Source organism: Podarcis gaigeae (genome assembly GCF_964106915.1).
Source record: "Podarcis gaigeae genome assembly, chromosome: 5".
Lineage (NCBI taxonomy): Eukaryota > Metazoa > Chordata > Lepidosauria > Squamata > Lacertidae > Podarcis > Podarcis gaigeae.
This window is the reverse complement of record NC_139681.1, coordinates 65,974,630-65,990,824: the sequence shown is the minus strand read 5'-3', so window position 1 is coordinate 65,990,824 and position 16,195 is coordinate 65,974,630. Positions and strand designations below refer to the sequence as shown.

Genomic DNA, 16,195 nt, shown 5'->3' with positions numbered 1-16,195 from the left:
AGATTTTTCAAATGTGGCAAAAGAGAGGAGGACCTCAGACCACTACATAATGGATAGTGGCTATTTATTCTTTCAGGTTTGAAGTATAAGTCTCTTGGCCATAAAGGCTTAAAACATTCACTTTTGTTTTCCTGCTATTAATCCCCAGGCTGTAGTAATATAGTTTAAAAGTGCCTGAACATATGCAAATATCAAATATTTTGCCCATGCAAAATTTACATGGACAGCAACTTCAGACCAAAAATAATATATCTCACTGGACATGCCCACATCATATGCCTCAACAAGGCCCTTTTAGCATTACGCTTCCAGCATCTATCTGGATTGGACGGTGTCTTCCTGTACAACTGTTGTGGAGACTAGTATTCATGAAACACCTTTTTTTGGGGGGGGGCAGGCTCAGTCTCAATTTCAAATCTAGAGAAACTTTCAGGACAGACTCTAAAACAGTTTTCCATTATCTGGATTTTATAGCACATTCTAATTACCTATTCCACAACTCTCCCAAGTTCCTAAAATCTACTTTATAAAGGTCCAATAAGCAGTTTTAAGCAGCATTCGATTTAGCTTTCTGGGAAGATCCAATAATTTTATCTAACCATTTAGGAGATTCTGAAGCACCCAAGCCACACAGTCCATAAATAGACACCAAAAGATGCAATTGAAGATGCTGCCATTCAGCACTCAGTAAATGATATTTAAACAGCAATATAAAAGACGTCAACCAAAATGCCGTCCAGCTGATTTAATGTATAAATTCTACAACCGACCCATTTCTTCCACGGAAAAGGCTGCCTATCTTATCGTCAAATCTGGATTACCCCATAAAGTTAATTAGGCATGAGTTTATGGATCTCTGTTCCCTAAAGCATAGCTTCTCATCTGAGGCACCATTGCTATGCCTTGAAGGGGAAGCAGCCTGGAGTTGGAGGTGAAATTCAGTATCTCAATTTCCTCCTCAGGTTAAAGCCACCAATGCTAACCTTGAGCTCTCCATACACAAGATGAAATCGGAAGAAGCTGTGCTGAGAGACTCGTTAGCCAAGATGGGTGCTCTGAACGAAGGGCTGGCTCATGACAAAGTCAGCCTCAACCGCATAATTCTACAGGTAACAAAGACAGCCAGGGTGTAGCAGAGGGTGTAGCTAAGTGTAGCCGCTGCTTATGTGAGCATGTAGGCACAGAGAGCCCTACCATTGGGCAAGTGGACTCAACTACCTCTGGCAGAGGATTTGAGCCAGCTTTAATTGTGGTGGCGGGTGAGATAACAGATTGTACCCCTGGTATAACAATCACCTTAAGGGCTACAAACAGCATGCTGCAAATGATTTAGCAGAGCCCAAGATTTAAAATTATCACTTCTAGTTGTGTTTGGAAGATGGCAGGAATCTGCTGTGAACCTTTGAGCAGTGCTGTCTCTGCCTTATGACAGAATGAGAGTTAAACTAAAGGAGAATATACGGTAATTGAATCTCTCATTAGTGTAAAATGTAAAAAAACAGCTGCCTACAAGGTGTGGGGAGGAGTAGGGATCTTGAATTGGGACTTGGTTGCTGGGAGAGGGTCTGTTACCCTGTCACCCCCATTCACAATGCCAACATACCTGTGAAAACTCCCTGAAGCTATTGTTTATCCTGTTAGTATAGCATTTTTGTATGATACTGTACGTTTTCCCTAATAGGGCAAACAGCAACTGCGGAAGGGGAGTGATTATCAGGAAAACAGTGTATGTGTTGGAGAGAGCTAATTCTCTCCTCCCTTAGTACCAGGGTCCCAGTCCAACACACAGACACACCACCATCACTTTCTACAAAAGTGTAAAAATATGGAAGATCCAATAATGGACTTCTGTTGTCTCATCTTCTTTGGCCCTGTCAGCTGCAAATTCAAAAACTAAATACAACTGCCCTGAGTCCTAGTCTAAGCTTTTTTTTATCCTAAAACTGTGGTAGCCATATCCTGGAAGAACATGCCCTGAATCCCAGTTTGCCTGTCAGTCCCTGAGTGTCCCTTGCTCAGAGCAAACAAAGCTCTCCTCAGTGGTTTCGCTGGCTGCCAAAATGCACACTTTCCTGTCAGCCTCTTTAAACCCATGGTGTGCCAGAAAGCTTTCGGCCTCATGAGCACCATCATCCCTGCAGGGCTTGTAACCGCCAAGAGCTTGTAACTTGCAGTGAGGCCTGAAATGGGGGGGACTCAAGAGTGCTCACACACTCCACAGCTTATGCCAACAGCATTTATAACTTCCGGAAGACTTCAAGCATGCGATTGCTGCCTAATGGAAGCTTGTAAGCTGCCTACAACAAGCACATGGGAAAATTCACCCAAGCACGGCTATCGTAGCCTTCAAGACTGTGCCCTCATTGAAGCGCCTGCTCCATTTGGGGAGAAAGTAAAGCAAAACCTTTCCTGTCACCATTGATTTGTGCAAGTGGGGGGCGGGAGCAGGTAAGGAAGGAAAGCAAAAGAAAACCTAAGGAAAACCCGGAGTCCAGAATTACCCCCAAAGTTTCTGCACAGTTGAAACTGTGAATCAGAAACTGATCTGGCTTAAGTGGGTCAACTTTACTAGAAGGTCATTTTGATATGTCCACTGGAGTACAGTATGGGAGCGAAACCAGGCCCAAACAGAGGGAGCAGAATGAGAACTGATGGTTGGAGGTTTGGTTCAATCTAGATGTGCTTTTAATGGGCTGAATCCAATTAATGTGCATATTTTTAAAATTGTGAATAGCAGCCAAAGACACACAGAGAGAGACACACACACAAAGACACTGCAGAGAATGGGGAGGCATCCTTCCTTCTTCAAATAGCAGCTTGGGAAGCCAATTTTCATTTGGACTACAAGTGGAGAAGGATAAACCCTTCCCGTATCTTGTGGTCTCACTGCTGATTGCCCCTCTTCCCCTGCCCCGTGACTGTCGTTTAGGTTTTCTAAAATGTGTTAATTGCACTCACACAATTTATGTCACATTTAGGCCTCGTTTGTATGTCACCTCAAACAATAATTAAACTAAACTTATGGTTTAAAGGTGAATGCTGGTGCACACTGCTGAATCTGCAGGCATTTTGCTCCACTCCTCTCCTTCTGTTGGCACACTGCTATAATGTATATCTGAACTCATGAGTTATTTCCCCCAAACAAACTACAAGTAGGGGTGTTGGAAAATTCTGATGAAAACTGAAAAAGAAGCAGAAATTGATGCAGTCCACACATTTCGTTTGTGGTCAGGGATGGAATTCTGTCAAGTGAGTCTGATCAGTATTGGTTCGCATTGTGTTGCTTTTCTAACTCTGCAAATGGTATGCAATGAATGACCTTTTTTTTAAAAAAAAAAAAAGCATTGTTTTGACATTTCCTTTACATTGAAATGAATGTAAGTTCCATAAATACTTATGTAAACTTATATAACTTATGTTAAATACTAGTCTGCGAAACAAATAATTGCACTGAAAAAGAAATGCCGCTGATTCTGACAAGCACAAGTTGGAATGGCAACCACTGCTTTCTTATAGCTCTGCCCATGAGCTGTAAGCCAAGAGCAAACATCGTTTACAATTCATGCTTTGTTTGGAGAGAAATAAGCCACAAGCCGGGGTTTGGACATAACGCTAAGCCAGACCATGGGTTAGCTCCTGTCAACACGGCAGGAGAAGGAGGAGGGAAGAGGCATGATGTCAGCGGTGTGTGTACGACTACACTGTGTGTTCTCCTTTAAATCAATGTTTAGTTTGAAGAGACGTGCAAAAAAGGTAAAGGACACCTGACAGTTAAGTTCAGTCACAGATGACTCTGGGGTTGCGGCGCTCATCTCGCTTTAGAGGCTGCGTTTGTCCGCCCAGTTTTTCTGGGTCATGTGGCCAGCATGACTAAGCTGCTTCTGGCGCAACAGAACACCGAAACCAGAGCAGCGCACGGAAACGCCGTTTACCTTCCCTCCAGAGCTGTACCTATTTATTTACTTGCACTTTTTGGCATGCTTTCAAACTGCTAGGTTGGCAGGAGCTGGGACCGAGCAACGGGAGCTCACCCCGTCGTGGGGATTCAAACTGCCGACCTTCGGATCAGCAAGCCCAAGAGGCTCAGTGGTTTAGACCACAGCGCCACCCATCCCAGAGCTGTGCAAGCTAGACCATAATTTGATCCTTAGAATCTCTGTGTTGGAGGGGAGAAATGGCAAAAAAAGGAGCTATTGTTCTATTTTTACACCTGAAATGTAATTAGATTTTTCCCAAGTTGGTTTTTACCACAAATGCAAAAGCAAAATAACCCCCCCCCCCAATTGACCAGAATATATATACATTTGAATAACAGAAGGCGTCCCTCCCATTTTCTCTTCTTTGCTAATGATTGCATATTCAAATTCAACAATAAATCCAGGGGTCGTGTGTGAAAGTGCCATAAGGATGTATCCTCGTTCCCTTTCTGCCAAGGCTAGCCCACCTTTTGTTTTTCTGCTGGATCATCTCCCCCCACCACTTTTAGAGCCTGCAAACCCCCGTCTTTCCTCTTCTTGTGCAGCTTGAAGAGGAGAAGAGCAGGCTTTCAAATAGGAAGCGGGAGCTGGAACAAGAGCAAGCCGGTTGGCGTGAGCAGCTGGCGCACTTGGAGCAAGAACTGATGCACACGAGGGCAGAGAAGCAGGGGCTGGAGCAGAACTTCAAGGCCTCAGAAGAGAAGCAGGAGAGACTGGAAGGGGAAGTGGCCTCGCTCCACAGGGAGAGAATCCAGTTTCAGGACCAAATAATGCAGGTATGAAACAGAGGGCAGAACACAGTACCTTTTCATTGCCTCAGGATACAGTAAGGATGTCAATAAGAGAGGACTTGGGATAATTTTTGTCTTCCTGGTTGAGTACTCTGCTGGGGAGTGGACAAATGGGGCATGATAGATCACCATGTCTTTCCTGTTGCAGCCAAACATGAGATTTGGAGTAAATTATGTGAATTACAAAAACTTGGCCCTTCGGTTGCTTTCCTGGTTGCAAAAGTTGTGGGAAGCAGGAGTGCATCACTTGGCATTCCCCACCCCCCACCCCGCAACCCCAATGATTGCTAACATGTTGGTTTGGCAGGTTTGATCTGCTGGAAATGCGGAGGTTTGATGTGTTGAAAGCATTATACAGTATTGCATTTCAGTTGCCAATTTAGCTCTGATCACAGTAGAGATATAACTTGTACTCGAGCATTATTGTGCTTGGATCTGTTACTCCGATATAAAAAGACTTTTATAAATAAATATAAGAATATAATATGAGAAAGGTTCCAGTGAGGAACGCCACTTGTTGATTCAGATGGTTGCTCATAATAACTAGGTTGGCCCTGACACAAGAGCGCATCTTGGCGATACACTCGGCAAAGCTTCTGCAATACAGTTGATCCAAACAAACCATTTTGGGATTCCTGTCCAGAAGAACCACTGAGTTCAGAGGCTGTCCTAAGCACACTCAGCCCAAGGATGGCTGGTAGTTTAATTCTTTATTGACAAAGACGGCTGGTAGTTTAATTCTTTATTGACAAAGCACACACTTACGGTAGCTCCTAAGGTGCACAGAGAAAACACACACACACACACACACACACTTCTGCCGACTTCAGTAGTGATGGGAAGTTTTGCTTCTGCACATGACTCTGGCAAACTGTTCTAAGCTGAAGCATTCCTTCCTCACCCTAGAATGTTCTGGCTTCCCCTCCCCAGGCTGGTGTTCTGAGCTAGACTGGTGGAGCAACAGCATAACCACACCTCCACCTGACCTTAAGGACCGGCATCTGACGGGGCGAGCACAAGCAACCTGCAACTTCTCATACACTCCTGCCCTTACTCCAGCCCCACTTCCTGACCTGTGTCATTCACCCTCTCTTCTCTTTCTGTGGTGGAGGCTGGGGTGATTAAAATAAAATAAAAAATCAATCCTCCTGTCAGACTGGGAATATCCCCTCATTCACACAGTTTAGGATATTCCACCATTCTTCGGTAGAGTTTCTTTTCTTTCAGATAAGTAAGTGGCTCACATATATGTCAAACAAAGCTTTAATAATAAAGAAAATAACATACTATCTGAGAGAAACTAAAACATCATGAAGCAAGAATGACAGTTGGCCTCTCTAACTGAACTAAACTGGACACCTGAAGGGAGGGGCCGATTCCGGAGCACAACACAAAAGCTCCGCCCACCAGATGGCAGGCATTCTACTATTCAAATTAGGCCCCTGTGTTTTTTTAACACAGTGTCGTCCTGCTCAGACTCTTCCCTCCCTCCAGCCCTGAGTGCTGCCTCACAGGAGGCACCAAACCCCATAAATTGCTGTTCCCTTCCCCTGGGGCAGCCTCTGACCCTGAGGCATCTGCCACGCACTCCTCAGCATCCTGCCAGTCCCTGACAGAGGCACAGCTCTGCCAAACTACTGCCCTTAAGAGGAGTGGTTTATATCAGGGATGGAAAGCTGGTGGTTCTCCATACATTGTTAGATGACAACTCCTCAGCCATCGTCTTTGACCACTGAGCGGAAGGACTGTCGCTCAGTGGTCCAGCTACTATGTTGCTTGCAGAAGAACTCAGGTTCAGGCCCCAGCATCTCCAGGTCACTGTGGAAGAGAGAACACTCTCTGAAATCCTGAAAAGCTTCTGCCAGTCAGTGTAGGCAGGCCTGAGCCTGATGGATCAGTGTTCTGACTCAGTAGAAGGAGGTTTCCTATGTTCCATGCTGCCCAGGGCAGATGGTAGTCTAACAACACTTGAAGAAGCCGCCCCGCCGCCCCAGTTTACAGGGTTGTGTAGCCAGGATCCTAATTAGGCTCTTAATTTCCTGCTCTTACTCTCTCATACACTTCCTCTGCTTTTTGCCAGCTGAACAGCCAGAAACAAACTCTAGGTGAGCAGCTGGCCCAGAGCCACCGAGAGATGGAGATGCAAGCAGACTCCTTGCTCCGTACGCTGCAGGAGAAGGAAGACATGGCTAAGGAAAAGGCACAGGTGGTTGTGGAGCTCACTGCACTGGAGAGGCACAGGAAGTTGTTAACAGAGGAGGCAGATGCTCTCAGGTAATGCCCAGCGGCTATGAAACAACTGGTGGTCTCCTGAAGACTGGCTTGCAAATTAACTTAAGGGAGGGGTGGCATGAGGCAAAGTCATGCAACCTAAGCCAGTAAGCCTTGCTTCACCCCTGATTTAAAGCGTAAGCCTGTGGATATGCTTCACTTGTACACCATACCATAGTTCATAACAGGCTCAGTGTCTTGGTTTCAGCCTTGCTCTTTGTTTCAGTCAAATATATATTTTTCCTTTTCCCTTCTGGCCTGTCCAGGCAGCAGCTGCCTATGCCCCTCTGTTCAGTGCTTCTGCGCTAAATGAGAAGCACAGGAAGCTAGCTAAGTGTAAACCTGCAGGCAGGTGCCCTTTTATTTGTTGCACATTTCCTGGTCTCTGGACTTCCTGTGGATGAGCAGGGCTGGCAGAGTACCTGTGGTGGATAGGGATCATTGGTGCCAACAAGCTTCCTGGGGTAGTGGATAAATAGATGCCTGTAGAATCCAGGCATTGACAGCTTAATTGACTGGCCTTGATTATTTCCTGATGTGCTTTAGAGTGGAGAAGGAGTCCCTGGAAACCAGCCTTTTTGAGGCACAAGAACTGGCAGCACAGCTGGAAGCTCGCAAGGAACAACTAGAAGGAGAGAACCAAGGCATCAAGCTTGCCAGAAAGGCTCTTCAAGGTATAGTACACACATTATTCAGTCTGATTCAGAACTCCATGGAATCTTCCTTTTAAATTATTAAGGTGTGCACAAACCATACATTGAAAGCACATGGCTTCCCCCAAAGAATTCTGGGAACTAGTTTGTTAAGAGTGTTGGGAAGCATAGCCCTGTAAAAGGTAAACTACAGTTCCTAGGAGTCTTTGAAGAAGACATGTGCTTTAAACGTATGGTATGTATACAGCCACTGTTAAGTGGTTGGGATACCACTGAAAGTGCCCAATAATTATTTTTTTAAAAAAAGTCACCTGTTATCTGACTATACCTGACTATACCTGACAATACAGGCAAGTTTTTAATGTGTGACATTTTAATGTATTCTTAATCTTTGTTGGAAGCCTCCCAGAGTGCCTGGGGAAACCCAGCCAGATGGGTGGGGTACAAATTATTATTATTATTATTATTATTATTATTATATAACTGGTTATTGGTGACACACATTCAAATTACCATTTAACATAATTTTGCATCAAGATCAGCCAATGAACAGGTTTCCAGACTTACTTGTTTTATCCTATCTTTTTGTGATGGCTGTTTTTTGTGAAACCTGTTCAACTTGGTTAAAGCCACATATATAAATCCAGATGCGATAAAACATATCAGTGCAAAAATACAATTTATAAAAATGATATTTTATAAAAAGCAATGTGGGTGCAAGAGACTTTTAAAGCCGCTTTCTTTAAAAATGACAGCAATGAAGCTGAAAGAACTGCTTGCTGAATTGTGCCCTCTGTTGAAGAAACAGTTTGTTGTCACAGCCTATACTGAAGAGTTGCCCAAGGATCTGTCCTGGATGGTGTTTGTTTTCTTTCATTAGTGGAATTGGGAAAAGCCCAGCATGAACTTGAGCTTCAGGAAACCACACTGAGGCGAGAAATAGACATGTTGAAGCTCCAGATAACTGAGGAGCAACAAGGGTTCCAGCAGGTCATAAAGAACCAGAAGCTGGGTTTTGAGGAGGACCTCGAGCGCCTCAGAAAAGAGAAGGTCAGTGCTGAAGACTCCTAACCCTTATGCAGCCAAATTCTTCAGTCCCGTGTCAGTGATGGTTGAAATGAGTGAAAGCTGGGTACTAGAAAATTGCCATGTCCACTAACCAAATCCAGTTCTAGTGTTCAATAGTAAGTCACTATTATTGTCGTTAGAGCAATAAGAGGGTTCTGGGTGACTCCAGGCTGTTATTATTTTGTGGGAGGGACTTGAGTGCATACTGGATATTTAGGTATGTACAATTCAAGTAGATTCAAGTGCTCTGTCAACCTGTCTGATGATTGTTGTTTGCCCACTCCAGTCTAGTTGCCTAGCAGCTCCCAACATGCTAATGTTAATAATAAATATGGTGGTGGTGAAGCTAGCAACCATTGGTGCTGAGAGAGACTGTTTAACTGTTCTTTCTCCTCGGTACTGTGAGTTGTTGTGGTATCAAGACTACTTGAGATGATAGGAGCTGATTTCCAAGCACATCACAAGTTGTATACATATACTGAATGAGTTGTGAAGAACACTCATGTGGTATAAATTGTGAATGCTTCCTTCATAATACACGTTAATAAGGAGTAGCTCTTTTCCTAGTAATAACAGTGTTGAGCAGTGGTGTAGTATAATGGCTGGTACTTGAATAGGGAAACATGGTTTCAAATCTCTCCTCAGCCATGACAATGCACTAGTCATTGTATCTCAGCTTAAACTACCTGAAAGGGTTCTTGTGAGAATATAAAGGGAAGGGAAACTGCATGTACACTACCCTGAGGTCCTTGAAGAAATGATGAAATGTGTTAATAATAATACTTAACATTTATAAGGGAGGCACAGGTGGCACTGTGGTTTAAACCACTGAACCTCTTGGACTTGCCAGTCGGAAGGTCGGCGGTTTGAATCCGCACAGTGGAATGAGCTCTCGTTGCTCTTTCCCAGCTTCTGCCAACCTAGCAGTTTGAAAGCACACTAGTGCAAGTAGATAAATAGGTACCGCTGTGGTGGGATGGTAAACGGCATTTCTGTGCACTCTGGCACTTTTCATGGTGTCCCATTGTGCCAGAAGCGGTTTAGTCATGCTGGCCACATGACATGGAAAGCTGTCTGTAGACAAACTCTGGCTCCCTCGGCCTGAAAGTGAGATGAGCGCTGCACCCTGTTGTTGCCTTTGACTGGACTTAAAACATCCAGGGGTCCTTTACCTTTATCTTATATACCTGTATATAGGCAGCTGTGATTTCTACATAGGTATGGCCTTTATACCTGTCAAATAGGTATGGCCTTTATACCTTTATACCTGTCAAATATACATGTGTATTAAATGATTCAAACTGGATTCTAATTACAGGATGTACCACATTTGGGTGGTTTCCTTTCACTGGAGTCCTGTTAGTCTCTGTCATGGTTTCTTTGAACTGCTTTGAATATGTTTGAGACTGGAAGTCTCAGGCAGGCACTGGAGATAGGGGTTTGGTTGCAAGGAACTTGCTTGTGTTCAACACCAATAGGAGCATTGCTAGGTGCTTAAAAGACTCAGGGCAAAAGGCTACAGACACAACTCTGCGTAACATATGAATATACTAATATATATGTACAGATGCAAATGTAGAATTTAAATGTCACAGTAGGAAAGCAAAAAAAATTCTAATCAAAATAAGCCCAGATAAATCATTCCATTAATTTGGATCCTAGACCCAATCAGTTCCTCTTCATTTCTCCCTATTAATCCTGCTCCAAATTAATTCAATTCTCTCTCTTCTCTAGATAATTTATTCCCACAAAATTAAATAATATCCTGCTCAGTTAACTAAGATCACTCCTGTTCAATTTCTCCCAAATTCACTATCTGCCAGAAACACTCAGTACATTTAGAAAAAGTTTGGGTGGGGGTCTGTGCCCCATGATCCCATTCTTGCAACACCCCTGGATACTAGTGTTATGTACTGAGTTGAATAGGATCCAAAATGCAGCAGTCTGATTGGTCCTAGAACAATAGGATTCAGAATACAGCAGTCTAATTGGTCCTAGAACAATGCAGCAGTATGATTAGTCTGCAGGAGCCACCCAATCCAGCTCCAGATGGAAGTGAATCCACAACCTGATTGGCCTACAGGAGAATTCCGGAATTAGCCAATCACAAGCAGCCCATTGTGTAAATAACGTATATAAAGCAGATACTTTGGGGTAACTTTCATTCCTCCTCACCACTATGAGCTGAATAAAGAGCATGAAATCCACTCTCGACTCCGAGCATATTTCAACTAGTTTACCTGATAACTTCCTGCTCTGCTGACACCAGGAGGCCCTGCATCTGGCACTGATTGAGGAGAAAGACGAGGTTGTGCATCATCTTCAGCAAGAGAGGGAAGAACTGGCATCCAAGCATGAAGCTGAAAAAAGGGAGTTCATGGAGGAGATCCTCTCTTTGCAGCAGAACCGGGATGAAAGCCTCCTCCTGCTAGAGAATGAAAAACAGAAGGTGAGAAGAGAGTAACATTAGTCGGAAGGAAGCTACCTGCTTTCAAGCCATGGTTTGGCTTAGCGTGAGGTATGAACCAGGCCACTGTCTGTGTAACACTACTGCCACAGCTCTAACCATTGCGCCCAGCCAGCATGGATAATGGTTAGGGTTGTTGGAGTTGGGAACAGGAGCCTAAAGGATCACATGTGTTTCCCTCTTGAGCCCATGTATTTTATTTCTTGCTATAGGTGGCACTGTGGGTTAAACCACAGAGCCTAGGACTTGCCAATCAGAAGGTCGGCGGTTCAAATACCCTCGATGGGGTGAGCTCCCATTGCTCAGTCCCTGCTTCTGCCAACCTAGCAGTTTGAAAGCACGTCAAAGTGCAAGTAGATAAATAGGTACCGCTCCAGCGGGAAGGTAAACACCATTTCTGTGCGCTGCTCTGGTTCGCCAGAAGCGGCTTAGTCATGCTGGCCACATGACCCGGAAGCTGTACGCCGGCTCCCTCAGCCAATAAAGCGAGATGAGCGCCACAACCCCAGAGTCGGCCACAACTGGACCTAATGGTCAGGGGTCTCTTTACCTTTACCGTGGTACCTCGGGTTAAGTACTTAATTCATTCCGGAATTCATAACCTGAAACTGTTCTTAACCTGAAGCACCACTTTAGCTAATGGAGCCTCCTGCTGCTGCCGCGCCGCCGGAGCATGTTTTCTGTTCTCATCCTGAAGCAAAGTTCTTAACCTGAGGTACTATTTCTGGATTAGCGGAGTCTGTAACCTGAAGCGTATGTAACCTGAAGCGTACGTAACCAAAGGTACCACGGTATGAGCCATCCTTAGGACTCGTGTTATGGGGTGCCCAACAAATGCTAATAATAAATTATAAAAATGTAATTTCCAGGGCATTATGAATATTGTTTACATATGTGAGGGTTTCCTTTCTACCTCCAGGCTTTGTCCAAGAAAGAAGCAGAGAAGAATATCCTTTTAGAAAAGCTCAGTGAGTCACAACGCGAACTCACAGTTGCCAGGTCAGAGTTTGACCGGGTGAAGCTGGAAGCTCTGAACCGCCAGGAGCAAGACAAGGTGAACTCTGGGCTTTGTGATATTTTTTTCATGCCAGGGAATGCAAATACTGAAATGCCTAGCAAGATAGTGGTAGGGTATTGCCATCTCCTGAAGCTCCTAACTCAGCCTATGATCAACTGACAATTAAGAGAACGAATGAAACATACCTGCAGGAAAATAAAAATAAAAAATACGTTTACTTCTAAGAGAAATATAAACAGAAAAGGGGAAATGGAACTTTATGGGGTCATAAGCAACACTTTGTGCTTGAACATGCAGCACTGCAAGGAACCCAGAAATAGATTACCACGTCTCTTTTCCCTCAGCTGCAGCTCTGTTGTTATTAGGGATGTTGAAGAATGTTGATGAAAACAGATGCAGGTTTAATATTACTGATGTTTGCTCCTTTACCCCATGCCTGGAACAGAAATCAACCCCACAAATATGATCAGTATTCACTGTTGTTGCTTTCAATCTACAAATGATATGTAATTAATTATGTCAAACCTTCCCCACCCCATTCTCATTCTGTTTTCTTTGCATTGGAATGTGGTAAACTAACATAATCACAATGTAATTTACATCATTGGCATAATTATTTTTTTGTAAATTATGTAAGTTACATTATTTTGCCACAGTGAACAGTGAGACAAGTAACATAGTTTTTGGCAGAAGGCAAACTGTAGTGGAGTGGGAAAAGTGCTGCATGTGATGGATTCAGGGTGGAACAGAAGACGAGGCCTTATTACATCCTTAATTATCATATTCCTCCAAGGTCTCAACTCTGAAACACCCGTTAGCTTATGCAAGACATGACACTTAGATTCGCAGACAGTGTGGAGAATGGCATATATTGTCATTACTGTTACCAGTTTCTCAGCCACAGTGAGACCCCTCTGTTTATGCTTTGGTTTGCTAAAGGAATGCTCTACCCCATTTCCGCAGTGGTTAAACACTTTATTATATAGTGGAACCTTGGTTCTCGAACGGCTTAGTTGATGAACAAATCAGCTCCTGAATGTCAAAAACCCGAAAGTAAGTGTTCCGATTTTCAAACATTTTTCGGAAGCCAAACATCCAATGTGGCTGTTGGGTATTGTTTCCGGGGCACCTGCGCCAATCAGAGCCACACCTTAGTTTTTGAACATTTCAGGAGTCGAATGGACTTCTGAAACGGATTAAGTTCAAGAACCAAGGTTCCACTGTATATGGTCCTTCTGTGGTCAGAGGGTCCACCGTTTATTACCATTTATGTATAGCAGGGATGTCCAACACGTCAATCGCGATCTACTGGTCGATCCCTATGCGGATTTGGTAGATCGCGGTTGATCGCCGGCCTCCTTCCAGCCCCGCCTCCTCTCCCTCTTCCCTCAGGGAAGCCGGAGTTTAGAAAAGGAGGCTGTTATCTGGCCAGCAGTTGTAAGGTTAGTGGCTGCTTCTGTTCCTCCCTCCCTCAGAAGAGCTGCCAAAAAGTCCCTGACTGCCTAAAAAACATGTCATCTCTCCTTCTTAAAAAAAGCTCAGCAACTTAGACCTGAACCCCGAGATCACTGCCAGATTTTAATTTTGAAAGTAGATCTCTCAGGAGTTGACCCCCCCCCCCCGATGTATAGGGTAGGCACCATCAGTGAGGATGAGAAAAAGGAAACTACACACACACACACACACACACACATCAATCCAACTGTGGGGTTACTAGGAAGGAAGACTCCCACTATGCATCTCCCAGTAAAGAGCTGTGAATGTTCTTTGCAGTGCAGAGAAGCCAGGTTGGCCTGTTCTGCTGTGCTGGCCACTACTGGTAGTGTCTACCTTCTTTGTCTTTGTCTCCCTCCATATCAGGCTAGAACAGGACAGCAGGATTGCTCTGTGGGTGTTAATGAGGGGCAGAATAGTTTCTTGGGCACACTGTAGAATAAGAGGAAGGCTAAGCCTTGAGAAGGGGCCACTTCAGCCAGGAAAACAGCATGAGCAAAAATATTTTTTCACCTCCTTCCTAATCCCATTCAGCTGCCTTTAACATTAGGGCTTTTTTAATGTGGGAAATCTGATCATAGATATCCCACCATCTCTTCTAGTTGTGCCCTTATTTTCCTTCCTTTTTAAAAAAAAAAAGAAATCTACAAGAGGAGATAGTTTTGCAGATGTGATGCTATCTACCCCAGTTGTTTCTGAGAAATTTGCAAAATAAAACAGCTGGTGCAGACTACCCCTGTGGTTGAGGGACATACGAGCCTTGGAGCATCAGATTACAGCTGCATCTAACTCAGTATATTGTCTGTGATGACCAACTGCAGTTCTTCAGGGTTTCAGACAAGAGCCTTTCCCAGTCCTACCTGGAGATGCTGAGGTTTGAACCTGGAGCGTTCTGCCTGAATGGCGTGTGCTCTGTGCCTGAGCTGCAGCCCTTTCTTTCACGTACTGAAACTCTGTACGTGAGTTTCTCTGGAAGGAGGGGGTGACCACTGGAGTTGCTGTATAGAGCACAAGGACACTCCTTGCCCACGATTTGCTTGACTCTGGCTTGCCCTGTCTCTCTCCACAATTTGTTTCCATAATGCACCACAAGATTTCCCCCTCCCCCTTTTCTTTTTTTTAATAGCTCAACGTGGGATTGTTTGGTTCTGCCTTTAAATAAAAAACACATTGGCAATATTAGCCGGGGCCCTATCGTATCTCTGGAGAGATCAGTTCACAAGCTCACAAGGCACAGCCTCCTAAGACCGAGCAAACAAATAGCACAACAAGGGTGAGAAACCCCCACCAGAACAAATTTGAAAAGCATTTCAGCTGGAAAGATTGACTGGGAACCAAAGGGAAGCCAGCTTTAAAACAAATAATTTCCCCAAAGGACTGTAAACAATAGCCCCACCCCAAACTTGTAGAGCAGCACAGAATGACAGGAATGGATGTGACCTGCCCTATCGCTGGGATTTATTGGCAAACTCTACCATTCTGGTCCACCATCTCTAACCCGCTCTCGCGTCTGCTCACTCAACAGAACAGCTCTGAGCTGCACCGATGACTGTGATCCCTCTAAGACAGTGAGATTATGAGTGATACAGTAAGCTGTTTTCTGGAGGGTCGTGCATGACAGGGAGATTCTTCCAAGCTGGGACAGAGTAGGGCGAGGCAGTGAATCCAAGCCAGACCCTCCTCCCTAGGGGCAGGGGATGTTGCAATTCATAGCTGGAAGCTGCATGGCTGTGTTCCATGCATGGTCCGATCTCTCTCCTCCTTGGAGAAGCTTGTGTGTGGCTTGCAACGCAGTGAGCAAGTTCCTGGCACCAGAAGAAAAGATCTTGCCCAAGAGCTTCTCATTTCCTGGAGCTCCCCCTCCCTGAATCCCCATTGGAGTTCCCTTCGGCCTAGATGGCAAAACAGAGCCTCACAAACTCAGCAAGGGAAGCAGGAATATCCTTGTTCCACTCTGGGAACAGCAGTCCTTTTTCCCGCCTCACAAGACAAGAGTGTAGGGATTTTGTCTTATTATTTCTACTTTTGCCAATTCTGTAGTAATCCTCTACGTGAATCCCATTTTTTAAAAAAAGAGTGGACAATCACATTTTGGTGGGCCCAAAAGGTAGGCAGGTCAAGGAAGGAAGGAAGGAAGGAAGGAAGGAAGGAAGGAAGGAAGGAAGGAAAGAAAGAAAGAAAGAAAGAAAGAAAGAAAGAAAGAAAGAGAACTTCCCTGTTGTAGATGGATATTATGTTTATTTGGGACTGTATGCTCCTCACCTAGTCTGAATACTAATAGTAAAAGAAAATAAAAATAAAGGAGACTAACCAATCTTGGTCATTCAGTTCCATCTGGAGTCTAGAAGTCTCTGTGTTGGGCTACCAAACTCACCCCTCTGTTTGTTTAACAGCTTTGTCAGCGAAGTACAGAAACCTAACCTTTTGTTGTTTAATTTCATTGTACACAGGTTGTA

At 44.4% G+C, this 16,195-nt stretch overlaps 1 protein-coding gene across 5 annotated transcripts in view; it reads left to right on the top strand.

Moving 5' to 3' along the window:
• The window catches only part of CROCC2 (ciliary rootlet coiled-coil, rootletin family member 2), an 89,657-nt gene that overhangs the window by 34,176 nt on the left and 39,286 nt on the right, over positions 1-16,195 (top strand). For all 5 annotated transcript variants that reach the window (XM_083742026.1, XM_083742029.1, XM_083742028.1 and 2 more), the window contains 7 exons: positions 963-1,109; positions 4,523-4,753; positions 6,849-7,042; positions 7,586-7,713; positions 8,573-8,742; positions 11,030-11,209; positions 12,147-12,281. In XM_083742026.1, the coding sequence (XP_083598152.1) occupies positions 963-1,109; positions 4,523-4,753; positions 6,849-7,042; positions 7,586-7,713; positions 8,573-8,742; positions 11,030-11,209; positions 12,147-12,281 (1,185 nt within the window). The remainder of the gene's footprint in view (positions 1-962; positions 1,110-4,522; positions 4,754-6,848; positions 7,043-7,585; positions 7,714-8,572; positions 8,743-11,029; positions 11,210-12,146; positions 12,282-16,195) is intronic.